Genomic DNA, 24,670 nt, shown 5'->3' with positions numbered 1-24,670 from the left:
GTGATGTATTTTAAGAACGCGTTTGTACGGCTCGGTTCTGTGTGTACCTTCAGGGTGTAACAGATTAAACCGTTATTTGACCTGATCTTCCTAAGTGGGTTTGTTACAGTGAGGAAAGTGAATTACACTGGTGACCACATGGGTCGGGATACACCGAACAGCGTTCTGCTCCCGCATGTCTCTTCACAAGTATAATTTATTTCTTAGCAGACGCCCTTATCCAGGGAAGTCGTAAACAAAACAAAGTAGTGTTCTGTGTTGAGATGTCATTCCCGAGGTGTCGAGGGCTAGCTGAAGACGGAGCTGCCCTCCTCATGACCACCTCGTATTTCTCAAACAGCCTGTAATTTAAATAATTAAACATTCTCGTTAATAATTCCTGTTGCCGTATTAAAATGCCTGTCAGTTCCCTCACAAACATGGCGGCTGGATTCTCGCGAGGAGGCGATTCAAGACGTCTCCTCCTGTGGGGATGAAATGGCAGGTGCGCGGCTTCGCCTCAGAAAACCCTGCTGACCAATCAGAAATCGCGCAGTGCTAGCGTCGTGTCACTGCTGTGCACACCGGTTGGCTAAGGCGGTTGTGAGACCCGCCCAACTGAGGGCAAAGCTTCCTGCTGGCTTTTCCAAAGAGCTCTCGGAAGCGGAGGAGGTTGTTGATGGCTAGTTAGCAGAGGCGAAAAGGAAAAGATGGGGTGACGAAACTAGCTGTCAGTGTATTTATTTACTCTTTACCCATTCTGACGCTACAAGGAAAATCGGGGAATAACCTGATGTCCTTTAATAAAATTTAGAAGGTTTTCAAACACACGGACGCTGCTGCCCCATCGGCAGGCGAAAATACCGCAATCGTCTTCCGGTGATAATATTTAAAATCCCCAAACCGATCTTTATTAAAAAATAGGAAAGAAAACTACTGAAGATCTGGGAACTAAGGTAGGTAAAATAATAATAATAATAATAATAAACTGTTTGAAATGTGCGGTGTGTTCTTCGTTATACTAGAATGCGCGCAGTGTTTATTGGGTGCATTTGGTTTTTGGATACCGCTCTCAAGCCGGTGACGGATCTGAAACGTGCCGCACTCGGGCTTTCTGTTTGTCAGTCCGGCGCGTCTGTCTCTGTCCGGGTCTCTCTCTCTATTTACAATTTAACCCCGAACGCGATGTTTCGACAAACACCCTCACCGGGGCTGCGAGAGAGTCGCATACAAAATATGAAACGAGTGTAACTGGAAACGATACGAACAGACACACAGACACACAGACACACAGACACACACACACACACACACACACACACACACACACACACACACACACACACACACACACACACACACACACACACACACACACACACACACACACACACACACACACACGGGGGATAGTGAAGCTCGCAGTAAAACCTGCGCTGTAGATAAACCGCTGTGCAGTAGGACGGGGGATTATTCCCATCCCAGCCGTGGTGCAGGAGGTTAGAAATACGTACATGTTTAAATGTGTTTTAGAGGGAACTACACCATTTATTTATTTATTTATTTAGTAAGTGTTTTAAATGTGTAACGCTACACCTTTCTTTATTTGTGTTTATATTGTAAGTGTTTTGAAACGAGCTCTCTGGGTTTTAGAGCCAGTGCAGTGCTAGCATGTGACCCCCTTCACAGAGAAGAGTGGCAGTCTGTCATTGAACTCTGTACCAAATAAACCGCCTTCAGACTTGAGAGGAAACTGATGATACGACGTGGCAGTCTAATGAGAGATAAGGAGCTGGCCGTGGACGCATGCGGCTGGCTGGTTCATACAGGGTGATTCATGTTTCAGTGCCCCTGTATGCCGTTCAGTAACGTGCTGTGAAATGGGCTTGGGAGCCAATCGCTGCTGTTGCCAGTCTTGTCTGCGTGCCCACAGGCAGCGTCTCATTGCCGTTCGGGATGCAGAGTTTGCCTCGCTGCTCTGCTGCTTAAGAGTCACGTGCCAGACGAGCCCGGAGACAGTCTGCTGGAGCTGAACTCAGAGCTCAGCAGCTTGGCAGCCTGCCCTGCTTCAGTTTTCTGGGTGAAGAGAGACGATTGTCCAGACAGCAGGAACACAGGACTCCCTGTGATCTGCCCCCACTGGGAAATAAACAGAAGTGAAACTCTTGCGGGATATTTCTCTTGTGATGAATGAGAGTCACACTTGTAAACCGCAGACTAGCATCAATCCAGTTCTCACTGCTCTGCTTCATTTAGAAATACCTTGTTATAAATACAAATGCATGTTTTTTTTTTTCTTGTCGGTTTGTAGATTGATCTTTTTCAGCACGTTTCTGTTTAACGAGATGTTTTATGACGCTTGTTAATTACAGTAATGATAACACCTGAACAGTCTCTGTCGTTTATTCGTATATTCCAGATTCACATCAGCGGATCATTTCCTGTGCTGTTGGGAGTGAGACGGAGGTAGAGACCTGAAATACAGACTGGACTCCCATTGGGCTGGTCATCGTACAGACTGGACTCCCGTTGGGCTGGTCATCGTACAGACTGGACTCCCACTGTGCTGGTCATCGTGCAGACTGAACTCCCACTGTGCTGGTCATCGTGCAGACTGGACTCCCGCTGGGCTGGTCATCGTATAGACTGGACTCCCGCTGGGCTGATCATCGTACAGACTGGACTCCCGCTGGGCTGATCATCGTACAGACTGGACTCCCGTTGGGCTGGTCATCGTGCAGACTGAACTCCCACTGTGCTGGTCATCGTATAGACTGGACTCCCGCTGGGCTGGTCATCGTATAGACTGGACTCCCGCTGGGCTGATCATCGTACAGACTGGACTCCCGTTGGGCTGGTCATCGTACAGACTGGACTCCCGTTGGGCTGGTCATCGTACAGACTGAACTCCCACTGTGCTGGTCATCGTACAGACTGGACTCCCACTGTGCTGGTCATCGTACAGACTGGACTCCCACTGGGCTGGTCATCGTACAGACTGGATTCAACAAACTTCAACACTACTGCTCTGTATAGCACAGCAGGGCCTGTAACAACACAGCCTCTAAATGGACCTCCGAAAACAGACTGCTCCTCAAATATAATCTCATAGAGTAGAATATAGTGTGTTGCATTCCATAATTTTATTGTGGATATTTTCTAATAAGTTATATTGAAACTGGAGTCTAGGAAGCCCTGTATATTTATATATAGATGGATATATTAGACCCGTCCTGAGGTTGTAAGGTTTACATTTGTAGGGTTTACAGAAGCTGTGTATGCACTGGGATTTATTTAATAAGACTGGTCTTATAAGACTAACCCCCATCTCCATCACTGTCAATACTCAACATTGTTTCAAAGTTTTACATCAAAATAAGCTTGAGACAAAGTTTAACCTTAAATGGGGAGGCCCTGTGGTTAAACTGCATGCGATTATGATCTACGTTAGATTGCTGATCTACCATGCATTGACCCGCGTTGGACTGCTCCGTGAGTTCCTGTACTGCACCTCTGTGTGTGTGTGTCGGCTCTAACACCATTGAAAGCTCACTCCTTATGAAAAGCTTGCCCTGAAGCACTAACATAGAGTTCTCCAGCCTTGTATAAAGACTGGACCAGCAGTGTATGGGATCACTTCCACTACATGAAAGAGCTGCTGTTCTTTGCACTAGTCCTTGTATTGAATATTTCAATCGCCAGCTCGTTCTGCTGAGATACAAATACTAATAAGCGTGAATAGACACGCAGTGACACTGAAATACTCTGTGAAGCGGTTTGTAACACAGCCTGTGGACTCTGCAGACACACAAGGATTCGACAGCCTGGTGACTGAACCACAGCCCGGGTTTATATGCAATTTTAACACAAGCTAGGAGACCAGCACACCAATGAGGAGCCCGGCAGAATTCCTAAGCGTGCCGTTTTCCGAGGCGATCCTGCACGGAGAATTCGGGGATCACAGCGGCGGCACTGGAGGGGGATCCGGCCCCCGCTACGCCCTGACACTCACCCCCACGGAGCTGCACATCCAGCGGCTGGTTCCTCGCCCCCAAGACGACCGCAGGACCGTGGTGTCCCTGTCCGACGTGGTCGGCTGCCACGTCATGCGTCGCAAAGCCTCGCCGGCGAGGGGGGGAGGGGTCGAGGAGGGTGAAGGACCTGCCTACTTCTCCCTCTACTCCTATCCGGTGAAGAAGAGGCGCATGGGGGGCGGGCGCTGCCGGCAGAGGGTGGTCCGGACTTTCCGAGTGGATTCGGTGGCTCGGGTGTCGGAGAACCGGAGCGTGGCTGAGAAATGGATGACTGCTGTGCTGTGCCTGCTGAGGGGAGTGAACCTGACTGGAGCTACAGGTAAAGAGAGAGAGAGAGAGAGAGCGTGTGCGTGTGTGTGTGTGGATCTGCCTGTCTCTCACTGTGTCTATCTATCTGGATGATGAAATGGATGATGAAATGGGTGACTGCTGTGCTGTGCCTGCTGAGGGGAGTGAACCTGACTGGAGCTACAGGTAAAGAGAGAGAGAGAGAGAGAGCGTGTGCGTGTGTGTGTGTGGATCTGCCTGTCTCTCACTGTGTCTATCTATCTGGATGATGAAATGGATGATGAAATGGGTGACTGCTGTGCTGTGCCTGCTGAGGGGAGTGAACCTGACTGGAGCTACAGGTAAAGAGAGAGAGAGAGAGAGTGTGTGTGTATGTGTGTGTGTGTGTGTGTGTGTGTGTGGATCTGCCTGTCTCTCACTGTGTCTATCCATCTTGCCTGTCTTGTGTGACTGAGGTTTAGACCAGGATAAGGGTGTAACTGGGGTTGAACTGGAACTCGGTTTAACAGTAAGTCTGACATTGCAGTTGGTTTGCTGCACAGAAGTTGTCAACATTTTCTATCTTTACACCAATGGGCAGAACAAGCTCAGGTCTCCAGTTGCATAGCAGTCCGAGTTATTCCTTAATTGCACAACAGTTGTGCAAAGCATACACAGTGTGTGCGGTTTAGATCACACGCGGAGAGGTGGAAGGGTGGTGTCTCGCTAGTCTCTCCTCCTTCTCTTTGAATAACGCACCACACAGTGAATGTGCTCAGTACGAAGGGTGAGTGTCCTGTGTTACTCTTCAACCTGCCTGTGTCGGTGTGTCTGCGTAAGGCTCAGTGTAAACAGTGAGACTCTCACAGAGAAGGGAAGCAATCCCAGACACCCCCCTTCCTGTCTCTTATGTTATGCATTGTATCCTCACTGTCTTGTGAAGCGCTTCGTGGTGGTGGTCCACTAGAAAGGCGCTATATAAAATAAAGATTGAGTGATTGATTGATTATCAGTGCAGTGCAGGCTGGGGCAGACTTTCTCTTATCATGGCTTCACTTCACTGGGGCCTCAAGCATGTCGACTTTTACAGGCACTGAATTCGGACACAGACAGAGAGGGGGGGTCCATGTAGTGGCACAGGCACCCCCTCTACCCCTCTCGCTGTCTTTCTTCCCCTCTCTCTCATTCACTCCCTCTTCTTGGTTTCATTTCCTCAGAGATCACCAGCAGTCTCTTGCCCCGCCCCCGCCGCCTCCTCCTATTGGTTAACCCCTTCAGTGGGCAGGGCCAGGCCATGCAGCTCTGTCACACCCACATTCTGCCGATGGTCCGGGAGGCGAACATCAGCTACAATCTCATCCAGACAGGTGAGAGCTCCTCCAGTCACTGAGACTGATGGAGACACGGGATCCCCTCCCGCAGGGGTAAGAGCCCAGGATATAGCTCTGTGTGTGTCTGGGTATGGGTCTGATTCTGGTTATGGGTGTCATTTTTATCTCTTCTCTTCCAGAGCGTCCGAACCACGCCCGGGAGCTGATGAGGGAGCTTGCACTGCAAGAGTGGGACGGCATTGTCATCATCTCCGGGGACGGACTGCTGCACGAGGTCCGTCTGTCTGCCTGTCTCTGTCTCTCTCTCTGCCTCTTTCTCTGTCTCTCTCTCTCTCTCTGCCTCTGCTTGTCTGTTTCTCTGTTTTCCTCCCTCCTCTCTGTATTAATGTCTTTGCTGTCTCTGCAGGTGATTAATGGTCTGATGGCTCGAGGGGACTGGAAGCAAGCTATCCAGACTCCAGTGGGGATCCTGCCCTGTGGCTCTGGCAATGCCCTCGCTGGAGCAATAAACCACAACGCTGGGTAACTAACTACACGTCTGCCTGTACTGAGTGTGTATCTGTCTGGACAGAGTGCAGAATAACTTGAAAGTATTGCCAAGGCTGTAAGATGCATTCATTACAAACATACAGTACATTGATAATAAATAAAATGCACAAGTCAATAAAATCATTTCAAACAAAGTATCTCTCTCTCTCTCTCCCTCTCTCTCTCCTCTCTCTCCCCCTCTCTCTCTGCCCCTGAAGGTTTGAGATGTGTCTCCGGGACCCCCTCCTGATGAACTGCTGCTTTCTGCTGTGCAGGGGAGGAGTCTGTCCCATGGACCTCGTTTCCATAACGATGTCGACATCGATCACCGCAAAGCATCCTGGGGAAAACACTGAACGGGAGCCGGAGCGGCTGGCCAGCGAGGAGGAAGAGGCGGGGTCAGCGAGCTCTGGCCGTGGGGTTCACCGGCGCCTCTTCTCCTTCTTGTCTGTGGCCTGGGGCTTCGTGTCCGACGTGGATATCGAGAGCGAGCGCTACCGAGGGCTGGGCTCGGCTCGCTTCACGATGGGCACGCTGGTGAGGCTCGCCTCCCTCCGGTCCTACAGGGGCCGCCTCTCCTACCTGCCCCAGTCTGCCACCTCCCTCTCCTCCCTCTCCCTGCCCCCCCTCGCCCAGCTCCAGCAGCAGCCCCCCAGGAGGCCCTTATCCAGGAGCATCACAGAGGGCCTGGGGGCCTGCAGCCGGCTCCCCCTGCACAGGACGGTGTCTGACATGGGTCTGAGCGAGGAGCGGAACCTGCTGAAGAGAAACACGCCGAGCGCTCTGTCTCCCGTGCCCGGCTGCTTGCAGGAGGTGGTGCAGCCCGCCTGTGCGCCGCCTAGTGACGGCACGCCGACAGAGCAAGCCGCCTCGTCCTGCTTCGCAGAAGCGGTGCCGTCCATTTCGGAAGCAGCGAGTCCTGACGCTGGTCACCCATACAAGACCGCACCCACCCAGGAAATGCCAGCCTCGCTGGCCCCTCCCATTCCCAGCCCCTCCCCTTCGCCCTCGTCCTCGCATCATTACCTCACCTCGGCATTCACCTTCGACCTCCCGGTGTCGGACGATCAAAACTCCACCCCCGTTCTGAACCACCACTCGGAAAGCGGCTCCCGGGCGAGAGCGGGAGAGCGGGCAGCTCAGTCTAACGGCACCGTCGATCACGCGGAACAGCAATCTACGTTCCTCGCGCGGACGATGGATGCGTTGGGCTCCGTAACCCAGGAGAGAGGAGTGAAGAGCGGCCCGGGGCAGAGAAATCATTTCCCTCCACGAGCGGAAGACGAGACCGGGCCGGTTGACGGGCTCCTGCAGCCTTTGGACCGGCCGGTACCGAAGAACTGGGTGACCCTGGAGGGGGACTTCGTCCTGGTCCTGGCCCTCTATCAGTCCCACTTGGGGGCTGACTTGTTCGCGGCCCCCCAGGCCCGCTTCGACGACGGCACCATCCACCTGAGCTTCGTGCGAGCCGGGATCTCCAGGGGGGTGCTGCTTCGGCTCTTCCTGGCCATGGAGCGAGGGACCCACCAGGAGATCGAGAGCCCTTTCGTCAGCCACATCCAGACCCGAGCCTTCAGACTGGAGCCCCTGTCCCACAGAGGCACGCTCACCGTGGATGGAGAGCTGGTGCCCTATGGATCTCTGCAGGCTCAGGTCAGGGTCTTTGATGATGTTAAATAGATAGAAATTATGTTCAGATAGTATATTTTTATTATGTCTCGAGAATGGGCTGGTTTTGATCCTGTTGGGTCCACACACTTTTTACATCAGCCATGCAAAGCTGTGGTGAATGCAGCCTCCATTGTGTTTAAAATCTCTGTGTGTTCCCTTCAGGTGCATCCTGGGATGGGTCGCCTGATCGTCGGAGACCCTGCAGTGAAAATCACAAAGTTCTAAGTTGTTTTGGCGGGAGAGGGGTTGGAACCTCCAGGCATGACCAATAAGAAGTTGCCACTCGGACATTCTGAGTCGACGTGTTTTTCAGGACTTTGTTTGTCAGGCATTCTGGGTGGATTACTAATCAGCCCTTGATGTTTTGGAATTTACCTTCGAAGACGACTTTTTTGCTCTGGCATTCTGTGAGGGCTCTTCAGAGAGTGAGGGCTTTTCAGAGAGTGAGGGCTTTTCAGAGAGTGGGGGCTTTTCAGAGAGTGAGGGCTTTTCAGAGAGTGGGGGCTTTTCAGAGAGTGAGGGCTTTTCAGAGAGTGAGGGCTTTTCAGAGAGTGAGGGCTTTTCAGAGAGTGAGGGCTTTTCACAGAGTGAGAGCTTTTCAGAGAGTGAGGGCTTTTCAGAGAGTGAGAGGTTTTCTGCTCTGGCACTGCGTGGCCTGTACGGGGGTCCTTGACGTTTTGAGACGCTTTGTGAGTTCAGATCGAGAGATACATGTGAAGTGTTTGAGCACCCCTTGACTTTACAGCGTTGTCACGACTTTGTGTTGCTCTGTTTCTTTCTACAGCACAGCTCCCAGGTTTATTCCTGTTATAATTAGAGATCTTTTTTGTTTATTTATTTATTTTTGGAGGGTAACACAATGCTATTAATGCTAGTCCTCAGCTAGTCTCTATGATTAGTTTGAAAACTGTGCCAGTCAGACCAGTCACAACACAGAAGGGAATGAACTCTGTATTTGTAATAGTGAAGTTAGAGCAACTTCTAGATCCTAGGGAAATGCAAGTCCTGAATTGAGTTTCCTGAACGGTAAAGGAAAGTTCTGGTATTAAGTGAGGAAACATGTGGAACATTGAACAGGTGTGGTTCTGCTGCAGTGACAAGTGCCTGTCACACATCTACTCTCTAATGGTAGTGAGTTTCTTCATCTTCATCATCATCATTAATGAAATTACTGCAGGAGCAATCTCCCAGTTCATCACCTCACTCCCAGGCTGTGTTTGTTTTTCCACGAGTCTCTCTGCACCGTGTTGCTGTTTTCTCTTGTTTTCAGCAATACGGTGATGCAGGGACTTCGATTTATTTACACAGAAATGCCCTGCAGAAGCTTTTCTCTTTAAAAAAAAAAAAACAATGAAGTTAATGTAGATGGAAAAAATATCTAAACAATGGCGATTGTTTAAAAAGCTAAATACTTAACATTCCTGAGGTGTGTGTGTATCTATATATATATATATAATTATAAAAAGCTGAGGCACAATAACTGTGGTGAGTAAGAGTGCCAGGAGGCTGACAGAGGGAGGAGTCAGTCCTCACATGAACACTTCCTGCCTGTGCGCCCTTCAGTCGTGTGTTTCTTGTTTGTGATGTAGTTTGCAGTAAGCTGCACTGTTTGGTGGCTCAGTTGAGACCACAGACCAAGCTCAGGTCAGGAGAACAGATCCACACCCACTTAAACCTGCTAAAGCAGCACCAGCAACACAGTGAGAGTCAAGGGGTGTGCATTCAGCTGTAAAATCCATGTGCTTGTATTGCAAATGTTAATGTAGAAGACAAACAAACCGCTCCAGCCTTCTTTAACCTCCTCTTAAAGATCTCTCGCCTCTAAGCTGCCTGATTGTTTTGCTGCTGTTGTACTTTTCCTGAGTTTGTTTCTGTTTCGACTCGGACAAAGCCCTTTCTTATCACGCTGAAGCAGACCTCGTCTCAACGTGTTGATGTGCTCTGAAGCCGCTTGTCAGTCGCTGGTTCATTTCCTCCTTGTGTTCCCGAGCCTGCAGGGCACAGCATCGCAGTCATTTTCATCTGAGGTGTTCAGGGGAAATATCCCTTCATCAAGTGCATTTGTGTGTGTAAACAATTCTGATTAAAACATCTTCCACGTTTGTGTTTTTAATTTAAAATGTATCTTTTTCTAAAATGCTTTATTTTTTTAATTTTTTTAAAGGTGAAAGTGAGCTGCATTGTTCAATGATTTTTTTGTTTTCTGTGGTCAGAGTAGTCTGTAGAGAGACTGCGTTTCAGGCTGCTGCAGGGCGCACCATTGCCTCAAACTAGGTCTCCTGCAGCTGAGGCTCCTTTAGAGGAGGCAAGGGAGGCAGAGCCTCCTCAAGTTTTCTTTTTTTTTTTTTTTTATAACATTATAATATAATTTTCAGTAAAATACAATTATTGGCAAAAATGTATGGAAAAAAAATAATTTAACCTAAACTCTAGATTCAACTAAAATCAGTGATGGTTTTATATGAGAATATTTATGTGTTAACGAGAGTGAATTCTTGGGTATTCGGCTCTGAAGTGCTAATAGGATATTTATAGAGATCCCCGGACTGTCGCAGCAACAGCTTACATGCTGAAAGGTCCAGAATCCAATCAAGCATCAACTCATCAGTTCTGCGCAGCTGAAAGTGGACTGTTTGAGAAGGGTGGCAAAAGATATTACAAAATGTCATTACTGTTCATTTTTGACTAATATTAAATAATAATATATAATAAATGAAAAGAAAACTATTGATTTGAGTGTTTAAACAACAGGGTCTCACTGCTTCTGGGCATTCAAGTTATCAAGTAGCAGAATACAGCAGAGTTTGTCTCTCTCTGTGTGTGTGTGTGTGTGTGTGTGTGTGTGTGTGTGTGTGTGTCTGTCGCACTGCTTTGATCATACCATGGAGGAATGATCTTTCTGTTTCATGACACTGAAAGCTCTGATTAACCCCCTCCTGCCCATGTCCAATCAAACTCCCCACTACCAGGAGGCATCTTGCAATGTATTAACTGACAAATTAAATCAATAAAGTCCATTTTGAGTCTTCTTTGTGGAGTATTTGTCATTTTTATAGAGTGAAGTGCAATAATGTGACTGTAGCTTATAGGATCATCATAGGCATTTGGATGATTTCCACAGCGAGAGTGCTGGAGCCTACGCAAGATAAATACACTGAACACAGCGAGAGTGCTGGAGCAGCTACACAAGATAAATACATTTAGTTATTATTGGTGAGACAAAAATACAATTGTTTACAATTGGCGGAATACAAGATTGCATGTAGTTTCAGAACATCTCCCCCTGGTGGTTAATTGTGGTGTTTACGGCAGACTAATTCAATGGGTTTGTCCATATCCCGTATATTTCCATATTACCCATAATTCAATAGGTACTGATTTGTGCTACTGATCTGGAAAGGTACTTATATTTAAATTATATATATATTTTAACAAATAAAATTTTATAAAACATTGAACATGTAATCCCCAAACACCGTTTTGGTGACAATATAAAATTTTAACTAATTTTAATATATGTAAATTAATGACTGCTAACCCTAAGTTGAATTTTAGCTAGTTATACGAATTATAAATAGCTCTTGGAATTGTGTACTTAGTACATTTCCCAATTACCCTAAATTGTAAAATTACTGATTTATGAGAGTTAACTCAAAAGCTATGTGTAATATATCTGTATAGATATATATTTTATTTTTAAGAATTAAAATTGTATAAAACATTAACCATATAATCTTAAATTACAACTTTGGTGACAATATAATAGTTTTAATCATTTTAATATAGAAATATAATGTAAAAAAAATACACCACAAATAGGCATTTAACTAGTTATATGACATATAAATAACTATGGAACTCTTTATATATTATATAGCAAGAGCTGGATAGCTTGAGCTAGTGATTGAGTTTGGTGTGAGTGAAGTGGCTGAGATGAATGTGGGTGAGGAAGTGCAGTGATGATAAGGAGGTAGGCTGGTGTGAGGGAGGAGAGAGAGAGGTGGAGCCCACAGAGACAGGAGGGGAAGGTGGGGGGTGGAGAGATAAGGTGGGGGCGGGAGAGAGAGGGACGATGGGGAGGGGCGCGGAGGGTGAAGAGGGGCAAAGAGGAGCCACGCGCGTAAAAAAGGTCGGCGCCGGCCTTTTTTACGCGCGTGGCTCCTCTTTGCCCCTCTTCACCCTCCGCGCCCCTCCCCATTGGACATAAACCACACCCCCGACCAGTGCCCTTGACCCTTGACCCCTGACCCTTGACCCATGACCCTTGACCCATGACCTTTGACCTATGAGCCCTTCAACCTTTTAGGAAATATATATTATTTTTTTTTATATATATATTTTAACCCTTTAGACCCTAGAATAATTAAAGAACCCTTTTGGAGATTCCTTGCAATTTTGGCTAAAAACTGAGATTTCACTTGTCATGAATGAAAAGCTATGACAAATCTTTCACTACACATTTTCTTTATTTATAACAGGTCAAAATATTGTTTAAATAACACACAATTTAAAGCTTTGTAAAACAAACCCTGTTGTTTTTCTGCAACAAATGTAAGCCGATATAAAAAAATGCAAGAAAAAAACCTGTTTAACACTAAAACCACAGAGACTTCGGACAACATACAACCACTGAAGCTGCAAAATATGCGGCTCTATTTTAAAACTGTTTCAATACAAAAATGATAAACAAACATAAAAAAGATAAAACTTAATTTTACATACATTTTCAGAGCAGAAACACTGTTCTTCCATTAAAAATTAAACCTTTTTTCCTATTTATTTAAAAAAAAAGATCACATATACAAAAACAAGAAAAACAAATAAAATAACCTATATGCGATGTTAGGGTTAGGGTTAGGGTTATTATTATTATTATTATTATTATTTATTTCTTAGCAGACGCCCTTATCCAGGGCGACCTTACAATCGTAGGCAAAAACATTTCAAGGGTTAGGGTTAGGGTTAGGGTTAGGGTTAGGGTTAGGGTTAAGGGTTAGGGTTAGGGTTAGGGTTAAGGGTTAGGGTCAGGGTCAGGGTCAGGGTCAGGGTCAGGGTTAGGGATCAGGGTCAGGGTCAGGGTCAGGGTTAGGGTTAGGGTTAGGGTTAGGTTGAGGTAGGAACTTTGTTTCCCTGAGAACTCCACACTTGGTTGGTTTTTCAGGGAAAGAAAGATGCACTGGCCATCTGGCTCTTTTTGGATTTCTTTCTTTGTTTTTTTTGTTGTTTTGGAGCTCCTTTTCTAGTGTAGGTCTATCGTGGATTTTCTAATGTTCAGGCCTAGCGGGAAAGTTGTTTGTAGTTTGTTGATCCAGTCTTTTTCTCTCCATTTCCTTTCTCCGATTGTCCAGTTCTGGTTCCTCTCCAGCCCTGTAATTTTCAGAGATTCCAAGTTGTGTTGTAGAAAGTGTGCTACTAGAGGTGTTTGTGATTCTTTTTTGTGTTTGATATTATAGATGTGTTGTGTTAGTCTTACTCGGATAGTGTTGCCTGTTTCTCCAATGTAAATGATTTTGCATGTATCGCATTGTATTGCGTAGATGCAGTTCCTGCTGTTTTGTGTAAAGGTTTGTGGAATGTTGTATGTGATGCCTGTGGATTGGCTCCGGAGGGAGGAAAGTTGCTTGAAGTGTCGTGATGCTTTTGTTGGTTTGCGATTAAGTGAAGGCAGTTTACTGGACACTAAATAGTTGGTCAAGTTTTTGTTTTTTCTGTAGGCTGAGATGATCTTGTGTCCTGTAAGAAGGTTGGTGTCTTGTAATTTGTTGGTTAGGTTTTGTTTTATCTGTGAATTAGCTGCCACACTAAAATGTGAGTAGGTAGTTATGAGTGGAATAATCTTTTTGTTGTCTCTAGGCTTTTGTTCTAAGAAGGTTTTCCTTATTCCTCTGAGGAAGGAACGGGAGTACCCCCTTTGTCTGAGTGCTGTGAATAAAACTTTGGTAGCTGCCTGGAAGTCAGTATGTTGTGTGCAAATTCTGTGGAATCTGAGTAGTTGTGATTTTATTAAACCTCTAAACGTGTGTTTAGGGTGATAGCTGGTTTTGTGTAGTAGAGTGTGTGTGTCAGTTTCTTTAAAATATACTTTGGTGTCTAGTTGGTGTGTTTGTGAAAAATGTGGTCCTTTGTAAGTGGTGGTGTCTAAAAAGTTTACTTTGCTGTTATGTGTGGTGTATTTTACCTTGATGGACTGGTGGTGTGTGTTAAGTAACGAGATGAAATGTGTAAATTCCTCCATGCTATGTGTCCAAGTGCCCCAAATGTCATCTAGGTACCTGAAATAGTGAGTTGGTCTGTGTGGGCATCTGGGGAGGATTGTTTCTTCCCAATCGGCCATGTAGATGTTAGCATATGATGGAGCAAAGCGTTTCCCCATCGCTGTTCCTTTGGTTTGGAGGTAGAATTGGTTGTCGAATTCAAAGTCGTTTTTCCTTAAGCTGATTTCCAGGAGTTTGATCAGTTCCTCGTCTGGTCTGGTTGGATCCGGATTTAGATTTAGACATTTCCTGATAGCTGCAATGCCTGCGTTGGTCTCTATGTTTGTGTACAAGCTGTCTATATCTATTGTGAAGAGAAAAGCTGTTTCTGGTAGTTTGAGTGTTTTAATTTTGTCTATGAAGTCATATGTGTCTTTAAGGTAGCTAGTGTGTTTGGTGGATAGGGGGTTTAAAAAGTGGTCTATGTATTCTGCAATTCTATATGATTCACTGTTGCAATCCGATACTATCGGTCTGCCTGGTGGTATGGTGTGTGGGATAGTCCATGTGTCTGGTGATTTGTGTATTTTTTGGTAGCATGTAAAAAATGCGTGCTCTGGGTGTGTCTGCCCCCTTGAGATAGTGTGCCTGTTTTCTAGTAATTATTTTGTGGTCTGTTAGTGTTTGTATTATTGTGTTAATTTCCTGAGCAGAATCAAGATAAATTGGTGCGTCTAATTTCCTGTAGTGTTCTTGATTATTTAGTTGTCTGTTGGCTTCAAAGATGTAGTCTTCTCTATCCATTATTACTATTGAACTTCCCTTGTCTGCTGGTTTGAAAATGATGTCGGTATGTTTTTGTAATTCCTTAAGTGCAATCCTTTCTGGTGCTGTTAGGTTGTCTTCTGTTCTGTAGTTACCTGGGTTCAGGCTGTGTATTGTTTTTAGATCTTCAAGAATAATCTCTGTGATTTCCTGTGGAACTTGGTTGTTATTTGGTTCCCAGTTGGATTTGGGTAGGAAGGGTATGTGATTTGAGTCTCCTTCCTCTTCAAAGAAGGTTGCGATTTTTAGCCTCCTATGGTAGTCTTGTGTTTCTGCTCGCAGTGTCTGCTTCTGTTTTGCTTCAGTTTGCGGTGTGGGTATGAAGGAGAGGCCTTTGCTCAAAAGGCTGTTTTGACTCTCTGTTGGTGTGAAGTATTTACATAGATTGACTATGTTGGATGCCCCCTCCCTGGAGATATTTGGGCTTGTGGGGTCTCCTAGTTTAAATGCTGGCACCAGTGCTGGAGCATATCTTTGGCTGTGTTGGTTGTCCAGTGGATGTTGTCTCCGCCTACTTGAAATTTCTCAGTTGGTAATAGCGGTATGTGTGGTAGGTTGGCTGAGATGAATCCGTTTAGTTCTTCCAAGTTCCGTTGGGCCTGCATGTCTAGTGCTCGTGAGAAGTTCACCAGTGGCACTTTGATTTCTGCAGTTGGGAAGGTTGTCTTTGCTGACCTGTACATCCTTTGTAGGTTTTTGATAGCTGTCTCTTTGACTTTCTGGTCCTTGTTGTTGATTCCGAATGATAGGATCACTTTGGTCACTCCTCTATCTGTTTTGGCTTTGTCCAGAAGGTTGGTGTCTCCCCTGCAGTGCAGCGTGCTTTAAATGAACAAGCATGCCCTGTGAATGCCAGCGGTGTCTCCCCTGCAGTGCAGCGTGCGTACAGACAGTGGCATCACAGTACAGTAGATCACTCACATTACAAGACAAATCCACAAACAGCAGCCTTCAGAGAGTCCCTCCACTGCGATGACTTTGTTATTTCACATGCAGACACGGTGCTGTCTCCCATACCTGCTCACAACGGCAAAACCAAAACCACATGAAAAGGATACTTCTCTCATCAGGCCCCATATTCAAAGTGTCACTTCATCACCTAAAATAAAAAAAAAAATTAAGCAATCTATAAATCCTTTCAGCCTAGTTGGACATTATATACAACTTTACCTGTCCCACAAGTGTCCCCCAAAAAATACATAGCATGCACCCCAAGTTGAAAGAGGCAGCATTAATCCTTACAATAGTTGCAGGGAAGAACAACTTCTGCGTTAATTAACTGCATTGAAATCAAGACAATCACGGATATAAAGAATCATTAAATACAATCACAAGTGTTACTAACTACCTTAACAAACAGTTACTCCGGGTTCAAATACAGTCAGCACTCTTTATTGCCATTCAATATTATTTTGAAAATATCACTTGCCAAAAGAGACGACATGTGGCACTGTAATACAGAACATACTTTTAAATCCGGTGTGCATTGTAGCAGTGTGTGTGTGTGTGTATATATATAGTAGTGTGTGTGTTTATTGTGTTCAGGTTACCTTGTGTAGCTGCTCCACACTCTCACTGTGTGTGTGTGTGTGTGTGTGTGTGTGTGTGTGTGTGTGTGTGTGCGCGCGCGTTTGTATATAGCAGTGTCTGTGTTTATTGTGTTCAATTTACCTTGTGTAGCTGCTGCAGACTCTCACTCTGTGTGTGTGTGTGTGTGTGTAAATATAGTAGTGTGTGTGTTTATTGTGTTCAGGTTACCTTGTGTAGCTGCTGCAGACTCTCACTGTGTGTGTGTGTGTGTGTGTGTGTACATAGCAGTGTCTGTGTTTATTGTGTTCAATTTACCTTGTGTAGCTGCTCCAGACTCTCACTGTGTGTGTGTGTGTGTATATAGCAGTGTCTGTGTTTATTGTGTTCAATTTACCTTGTGTAGCTGCTCCAGACTCTCACTCTGTGTGTGTGTGTGTGTAAATATAGCAGTGTCTGTGTTTATTGTGTTCAATTTACCTTGTGTAGCTGCTGCAGACTCTCACTGTGTGTGTGTGTGTCTGTGTGTGTGTAAATATAACAGTGTGTGTGTTTATTGTGTTCAGGTTACCTTGTGTAGCTGCTCCAGACTCTCACTCTGTGTGTGTGTGTGTGTGTGTGTGTAAATATAGTAGTGTGTGTGTTTATTGCGTTCAGGTTACCATGTGTAGCTGCTGCAGACTCTCACTGTGTGTGTGTGTGTGTATATAGCAGTGTGTGTGTTTATTGTGTTCAGGTTACCTTGTGTAGCTGCTCCAGACTCTCACTCTGTGTGTGTGTGTGTGTGTGTATAAATATAGTAGTGTGTGTGTTTATTGTGTTCAGGATACCTTGTGTAGCTGCTGCAGACTCTCACTGTGTGTGTGTGTGTGTGTGTGTGTTTGTATATAGCAGTGTCTGTGTTTATTGTGTTCAGGTTACCTTGTGTAGCTGCTGCAGACTCTCACTGTGTGTGTGTGTGTGTGTTTATTGTGTTCAGATTACCTTGTGTAGCTGCTCCAGACTCTCACTCTGTGTGTGTGTGTGTAAATATAACAGTGTGTGTGTTTATTGTGTTCAGGTTACCTTGTGTAGCTGCTCCAGACTCTCACTCTGTGTGTGTGTGTGTGTGTGTGTGTAAATATAGTAGTGTGTGTGTTTATTGCGTTCAGGTTACCATGTGTAGCTGCTGCAGACTCTCACTGTGTGTGTGTGTGTGTATATAGCAGTGTGTGTGTTTATTGTGTTCAGGTTACCTTGTGTAGCTGCTCCAGACTCTCACTCTGTGTGTGTGTGTGTGTGTGTATAAATATAGTAGTGTGTGTGTTTATTGTGTTCAGGATACCTTGTGTAGCTGCTGCAGACTCTCACTGTGTGTGTGTGTGTGTGTGTTTGTATATAGCAGTGTCTGTGTTTATTGTGTTCAGGTTACCTTGTGTAGCTGCTGCAGACTCTCACTGTGTGTGTGTGTGTGTGTGTTTATTGTGTTCAGATTACCTTGTGTAGCTGCTCCAGACTCTCACTCTGTGTGTGTGTGTGTAAATATAATAGTGTGTGTGTTTATTGTGTTCAGGTTACCTTGTGTAGCTGCTCCAGACTCTCACTCTGTGTGTGTGTGTGTGTGTGTGTGTGTGTAAATATAGTAGTGTGTGTGTTTATTGTGTTCAGGTTACCTTGTGTAGCTGCTGCAGACTCTCACTGTGTGTGTGTGTGTGTGTGTGTGTGTGTGTGTGTGTGTTGTGTTCAGATTACCTTGTGTAGCTGCTCCAGACTCTCACTGCGTCGGCAGGGCTGAAGTGTTTGTTTAGAAGAGCAGGCAGGCTGTGCCACACTGACCCGGGGTGAGGCGAGGAGTGAGAGGAGGGGTGAGGCGAGGGGTGAGAGGAGGGGCGAGGCGAGGGGTGAGAGGAGGGGTGAGCTGTGCTGTGCTGTGCTGTGCTGTGCTGTTCAGCCTACCTGCCAGCGCCTTGCCTTTGTAGAGGAGTCCCTGTTGATTGACAGGTATGTTGAGCCTGTCAGAGACCAGACTCCAGACTGTGGAGACCTTCTCATCCTCACAGACCTGTCAAGAGACAAGAACACACAGACACACAGTGAGGGGATGAGCATTAAACACTGAAACTACATCTTCATCCTCACAGGACAGGCGAGAGACAAGAACACACACAGACACACAGTGAGGGGATGAGCATTAAACACTGAAACTACATCTACATCAGTACGCAAGCCTTGAGTGAAGCGACATCCCTCATCTGCCACCATGCAAATGCACTTAGTGTCATTTCAAACGGGATTGAGATTATTATGCTCAAGAGCTAAAAGGCAATAACAACGTACGCTTAGAAATAATAAAACAATGTTTTTAAGAAAGCCCTCAGGACACGTGACGACATCCCCTCCTTGACAACGTCCTGTCCTCCTGTAGGAAGTGTCTCTTTACCTCAGCAATACCTGAGCTGGGAAGGTACACATTTTAAAGGGCCTTGATTTCCAGCAATGCAGTTCAACCCACTCTGTGATGTTTTATGTTCTGTTATCAAACAACCGCTGACTTGCCCAATCGTAGAAAGTAGAAGTAGAAAATGTGGTTTGTCTTACCAAACACACACAATGCGAACAGTCAGTCAATATGTAGCGGTATTGTGAAGCGGGATGTGGGGCTGCTCAATGCCTTGCTCACTGGGTGTGCTTCTATTCTTTTAAACAAAGTAAGGAGAGGAGAGGAGAGGGGGAGGAGAGAGACACAGAGTCACAACTACACGCTGCTCTACACCTGCATTTCAGAGTGTGTGTGCTGCAGCTGTGATTGTGTGTGCGTCTCGGTGTCACTGTACAGCTGTGTCTGTGTGTGTCTGTATAACATTGTACATCTGCTGCAGCTAGGATTGTGTGTGTAGCCGTGTTTATTGTGTTCAATTTACCTTGTGTAGCTGCTCCAGCCTCTCACTGTGTGTGTGTTTGTGTGTGTCTGTGTGTGTGTGTGTGTTTGTGTTCAGGTTACCTTGTGTTGCTGCTCCAGACTCTCACTGCGTCGGCAGGGCTGAAGTGTTTGTTCAGAAGAGCAGGCAGGCTGTGCCACACTGACCCGGGGTGAGGCGAGGAGTGAGAGGAGGGATGAGGCGAGGGGTGAGAGGAGGGGTGAGCTGTGCTGTGCTGTGCTGTTCAGCCTACCTGCCAGCGCCTTGCCTTTGTAGAGGAGTCCCTGTTGATTGACAGGTATGTTGAGCCTGTCAGAGACCAGACTCCAGACTGTGGAGACCTTCTCATCCTCACAGACCTGTCAAGAGACAAGAACACACAGACACACAGTGAGGGGATGAGCATTAAACACTGAAACTACATCTTCATCCTCACCGGACAGGCGAGAGACAAGAACACACACACACACACACACACACACACACACACACACACACACACACAGACACAGACACACACACACACACACACACAGACACACTGACACACACACACACACACACACACTGACACACACACACACACACACACAGTATCAGAGCAATCTAGCGAGTATTGTCAAGAGCAAAAACACACTTTCATAAAAACTGCTGCTTTTGTATTATTATGGTCTGTATGTGTGGCATGCTATAGAAATGTATTGTGTTTTTTTCTTTTTTTGTGCTCTGTACTGTACAGTGCTTTGTGAAACGCTTGGACAAAAATCGCTATATAAATGCAATAAAAAATAAATAAATAAATAAATAAATACACTGGAAGTGCTTCACATTGTCACAGAACAGTATTATGAATTTTCTCTTGGTCTACAGACATAATATTGTCTGAGAATTATTTCTCAGTCTCACAGATGAAGCGACATTTAATACAAGTGCAGAAAAAAATGTGTCAATTTAAACACAATAGCAACACTGAGGTGAAGAGACAAGCCCAACACATTTCTCTTAGAGGTAGTCGAGCAAAGCAAGAGGCGAGGACGGACACATCTGCTGGAAACGCATGGATTTGAATTTGTTACCAGGTTCAGTATTCCCCTCACGTGTGCAGGAGTGACGGCAGGCAGAAGAACGCTGTGTGTTGTGTGTGGAGAGAGTTCGGGTGCGTTCACGACACGCAGCCTTCCGTCATTCTGCGCAGAATCCGCACAGAATCGGAGCAAGTAGCCAAGGAATTTTCCGAATCTTTGCAGAATCTGCGCAGACTTAGCGAAGTCTGCCTCTCGTGAACGCACCCCCTGTAGTCTGAAATCGTGGGTCACGTGATTACGAGGCACACACTGACAAACCCCACACATTGTGTGTTTTCAGTTTATATCTTGTTAAAACAGAAAACTATATTAATTAAAACAATAAACTCCACACAAATTCATAAACAACACAGTGAATTCTAATCAGAAATTACAGTTTAAGTGACTAATGTAATGCAACCACCATGGATCCCAAAATGATAGATACAGATTGGCCAACAATCAATGCTGCAGGGAAACAAGAACAACAATATAATAAACAGCGACGTCACTCCTTCAGAACTCGTGTGCAGCGAACTCCCAACAATAAAAAGAAATTAACACACACCCGGTGACATTAAAACCATGAAGAGGCAACAACCTCGTGTGTGCACAATAAAGCATTAGCAGGGGCAATCAGATAAATCATCCATAGCAAAAAACAACACAGCAACATTAATTTGCGGTCCATTGTCGGACTGGGTCCGACATTGCAATTATTCCTCACAGGTCCTTTGTCGGACTGGGTCCGACATCATTATAGCAACGCAATAAACGCGTGTTTAGTCGTTTTTTCTCCGGAAAAAGCCGAGACAACCATTCAATTGCCGAGTGGGAGCGACAGGAGCCGAAACAAGTCGAGAAAAAAAAAAAAAGGCGTATCTCATGAATAGTCATATATGGTATCAGGTATCAGATAACGGGGCGTTCATAGTAAACAAGCTGGCTGAGTGCGTCAGCGCACAGAGACTATCATGGACATTTGTAGAGATTTTTTCAGATGTTATAGTAATAAAATAATGACTTGGATCGCATTATTGAGGAGTTTGGTGATAAAACGAGTGATCCAGAGATGATCGATCGGTATGTACGACTATTATTATTACTATTATTATTATTATTATTATTATTATTATGATTATTATTATTATTTATTTCTTACATAGGTAAACGCAATAGCAAACGAAAGGGTGGGGCGGGGCTGGAGATTCCTAGTGAGTGCTTTGTTGATATGCAGGGCCATTTAAACCCGTTTGACTGAAAAAAAATACTTTTAAACAGCGCGTCTAAAATGAACTGCGCGTGTGAAAACCTGACGTGCCTGTTGCGCACTTAATAAATGGACTGCAAAGGGTTAAAACAAACACAGAAAACGGAGGCTGGCGCGCTTTCGATTATGACAAACAAAAAGGATGAGATGAAGCCGTACAGCCAAAAAACAAGCCCCTTAAACAGGTATAAATAACAATACGGTTTTGTTTTACCTGAGGAAAATCCTCCTATTGCGATGTGAAACTCCAGGCAAGCATGGGGGCGGACATTCTGTGAAGCGCGCATGCTGACGTAGGCTTTGTTATGACCGTGAACGCGCCTGATAGAAGTCTGTGGGGACCCTGCTTTCACTGCTCGTGCTGTGTCCTGTAGCTCAATATGCAGGGGTTATTTTTTTTATATAAAAAAGCCGTTTTGTGGCTTTCCAAAGACGTATCATGCGTCTGGATCGGATGTTCGTAGACAAAATGATAATTGTTTACATTTGGTCAAATACAAGATTGCATGCAGTTTCCGAACATCTCCCCCTGGTGGTTAATTGCGGTATTTACGGCAGAATAATTCAATGGGTTTCTCCATATCCCATATATTTTCATATTACCCATAATTCAATTTGTGACACTTAACTGGAAAGGTACATATATTTAAATTAAATATATATTTTTAATAATTAAAATTGTATAAAACATTGAACATATATTATCCACAAACGCCGTTTTGGTAACAATATAATATTTGAACTTATTTTAATATATAAATTAATGAGTAATAACCCTAAATTGAATTTTACGCAGTTATACGAATTATAAATAGCTATTGGAATGATGTAATTAGCATATATCCCAATTATCCTGAATTGTAAAATTACTGATTTGTGAGGAATAAATCAAAAGTTATGTGTAATATATATATATAGATCTATATTTTTTTATTTTAAAGAATTAAATTGTATAAAACATTAACCATGTAATCCTCAATGACCACATTGGTGACAATATAATATTTTTTATCATTTTAAGATAGAAATATACTGTAATAAAACCAAACCACAAATAGACTTTGGACTAATTATATGAGTTATAAATAACAATTGAACTCTTTATATATTATATAGCAAGAGCTGTGTGGCTTGAGCTAGTGGATTGTGCTTGGTATGAGTGAAGTGGCTGAGATGAACGTGTGTGAGTAAATAAAGTGCTGAGAAAGAAGGCTGGTTGGAGAGAGAGAGAGAGAGATGGGAGCCCCCCAGGAAAGGAAAGTGGGGGGGTGGTGGAGAGATGGGAGGAACAGAGAGGGACAGAGAGGGACAATGGGGAGGGGCGCGGAGGATGAAGAGAGGCAAAGACGAGCCACGCGCTATGGCTCGTCTTTGCCTCTCTTCATCCTCCGCGCCCCTCCCCATTGGACATAGACCACCCCCCCCCCCCCCCCCCCCCCGACCACTGACTCTTGACCCATGACCATTCACTTATGAGCCCTTCAACCTTTTAGGATATACATTTTATTTTCTTTTATATATTTTAACCCTTTAGACCCCTGAATAATTAAAGAACCCTTTTGGAGATTCCTTGAAATTTTGGCAAAAAACAGATTTCACTTGACTTATTGAAATAACTGTCTTGGAAATTCTATTGAAAGGAAGAGAGACTGTAGATTCTCAAACAGCAAGCTTTATTAAGATTTGCAAACCTGGAGCCTGTCACAACACTCAGTGCAGAGTCAGTTTGAGAACAAGCCCACATAACACTGCCAAACTTGTGACAGTTGGGCATGTAGCAACTTGAGCAAAACTCTTGCATACAGAGGAGACAGAGACCATATTTTTAGTAGAACAGACAGTCAAAAGGGTGGCTCAGAATTATCTTCATGACTCATAACTTCTACTTTTGCAATTGGTTGCCACATTGTAACGGTTTGAAACTAAAAGCTTCAGCCAACAGCGAATAAAACCAAAAAAAACGAGGGTCCTCAATTAACAAATTTAATGCCACACACACCAGTAAACTACACACAAGTGAATTGCAAATGATTTAAGACAAGCCCACAAATAGTAGAGGGTAAAGCAACAAACAATTTTAAAGTCAGGCAAGGAAATAAAGATATGAAATAGCCAATTACTAATATAGTAAAAAAAAAACTTATAAATGCATATATATATATATATATATATATATATATATATATTACAAAAATTATCACACACATAGCACTCATGCAAAACAATGTCTCGAACAAATCAAGTCCAAAAAATAATCCAAGTAATCCAACCAAGCAAAAAAGAAACACATGCAAAAAATGGAAACAACCCCAGAATGATCTCACCCGACTGTTTGTTTGTTTGTTTGTTGATGCTTATTCTGTAGTTCCAGTGGCAGTCCAACAGCAACAAGTTGTCCAAGAGATGCTCCAAGGTAGGTATAGTTCTTATTTAATATAATTTTCTTGTAAATAAAATCCTGAAAGCCAACTGGAACCCATTCAGAACCTGCACACAAACCACACCACCATACACAAAATGGAGGAACCCAGAACACAAAACCTGCCTCCCTTCCACCCTCTACCTGTTTAAAAAAGAACAAAGGCTCATGGGAGTTCAGCCTTCTTAAAGGGGAATCCTTAATTAAATAGATACAATAATTAAGAAGTTACCTGGCCAGGCATTTTAACTAAAGGGAGTGTTTATTTAAACACTTGTGTGGCTAGGGCAGCAGTGTGGAGTAGTGGTTAGGGCTCTGGACTCTTGACTGTAGGGTCGTGGGTTCAATCCCCGGTTGGGGACACTGTTGCTGTACTCTTGAGCAAGGTACTTTACCTAGATTGCTCCAGTAAAAACCCAACTGTATAATGGGCAATTGCATGTAAAAATAATGTAATTGGATGTAAAAATAATGTGATATCTTGTAACAATTGTAAGTTGCCCTGGATAAGGGCGTCTGCTAAGAAATAAATAATAATAATAAAATATGTGTTCTTAACATTGTTTAGAATACCTTGTTTTGTGAATTTTCTACCACATAACCATAAATGAAAAACTATGACAAATCTTTCACTACACATTTTCTTTGTTTTGAACAGGTCAAA

General features: G+C 44.5%; 1 protein-coding gene and 1 long non-coding RNA gene across 4 annotated transcripts in view; one reads left to right on the top strand and one right to left on the bottom strand.

Moving 5' to 3' along the window:
* Positions 1 to 562: 562 nt before the first annotated feature.
* On the top strand, positions 563 to 10,839 carry LOC131696576 (sphingosine kinase 2-like). Of its 3 annotated transcripts, none has more exons than XM_059019696.1 (7): positions 563 to 935; positions 2,399 to 4,332; positions 5,498 to 5,647; positions 5,791 to 5,885; positions 6,018 to 6,133; positions 6,358 to 7,792; positions 7,973 to 10,839. In XM_059019696.1, the coding sequence occupies exons 2-7, from the start codon at positions 3,870 to 3,872 to the stop codon at positions 8,033 to 8,035; spliced, it is 2,322 nt and encodes a 773-aa protein (XP_058875679.1). In that variant the 5' UTR covers positions 563 to 935; positions 2,399 to 3,869; the 3' UTR covers positions 8,036 to 10,839. The 3 variants fall into 3 exon arrangements, with proteins under 3 accessions (XP_058875679.1, XP_058875680.1, XP_058875682.1); XM_059019697.1 differs by having other exon boundaries at positions 2,372 to 4,332; XM_059019699.1 differs by lacking the exons at positions 563 to 935; positions 2,399 to 4,332 and adding an exon at positions 4,515 to 4,642.
* A 2,717-nt stretch (positions 10,840 to 13,556) lies between these two features.
* The window catches only part of LOC131728712 (uncharacterized), an 11,461-nt gene continuing 347 nt past the window's right edge, over positions 13,557 to 24,670 (bottom strand). The window contains exons 1-3 of the long non-coding RNA XR_009322801.1: positions 23,912 to 24,670; positions 18,088 to 19,612; positions 13,557 to 15,928 (exon numbers count right to left, since the gene is read on the bottom strand). The exon at positions 23,912 to 24,670 is cut by the window's right edge and continues 347 nt beyond it. This is a non-coding gene — a long non-coding RNA (uncharacterized LOC131728712). The remainder of the gene's footprint in view (positions 15,929 to 18,087; positions 19,613 to 23,911) is intronic.

The sequence above is a fragment of the Acipenser ruthenus genome, unplaced genomic scaffold (assembly GCF_902713425.1).
Source record: "Acipenser ruthenus unplaced genomic scaffold, fAciRut3.2 maternal haplotype, whole genome shotgun sequence".
Taxonomy (NCBI): domain Eukaryota; kingdom Metazoa; phylum Chordata; class Actinopteri; order Acipenseriformes; family Acipenseridae; genus Acipenser; species Acipenser ruthenus.
The sequence above is the reverse complement of the archived record's forward strand: the minus strand, read 5'-3'. Positions and strand labels throughout refer to the sequence as shown.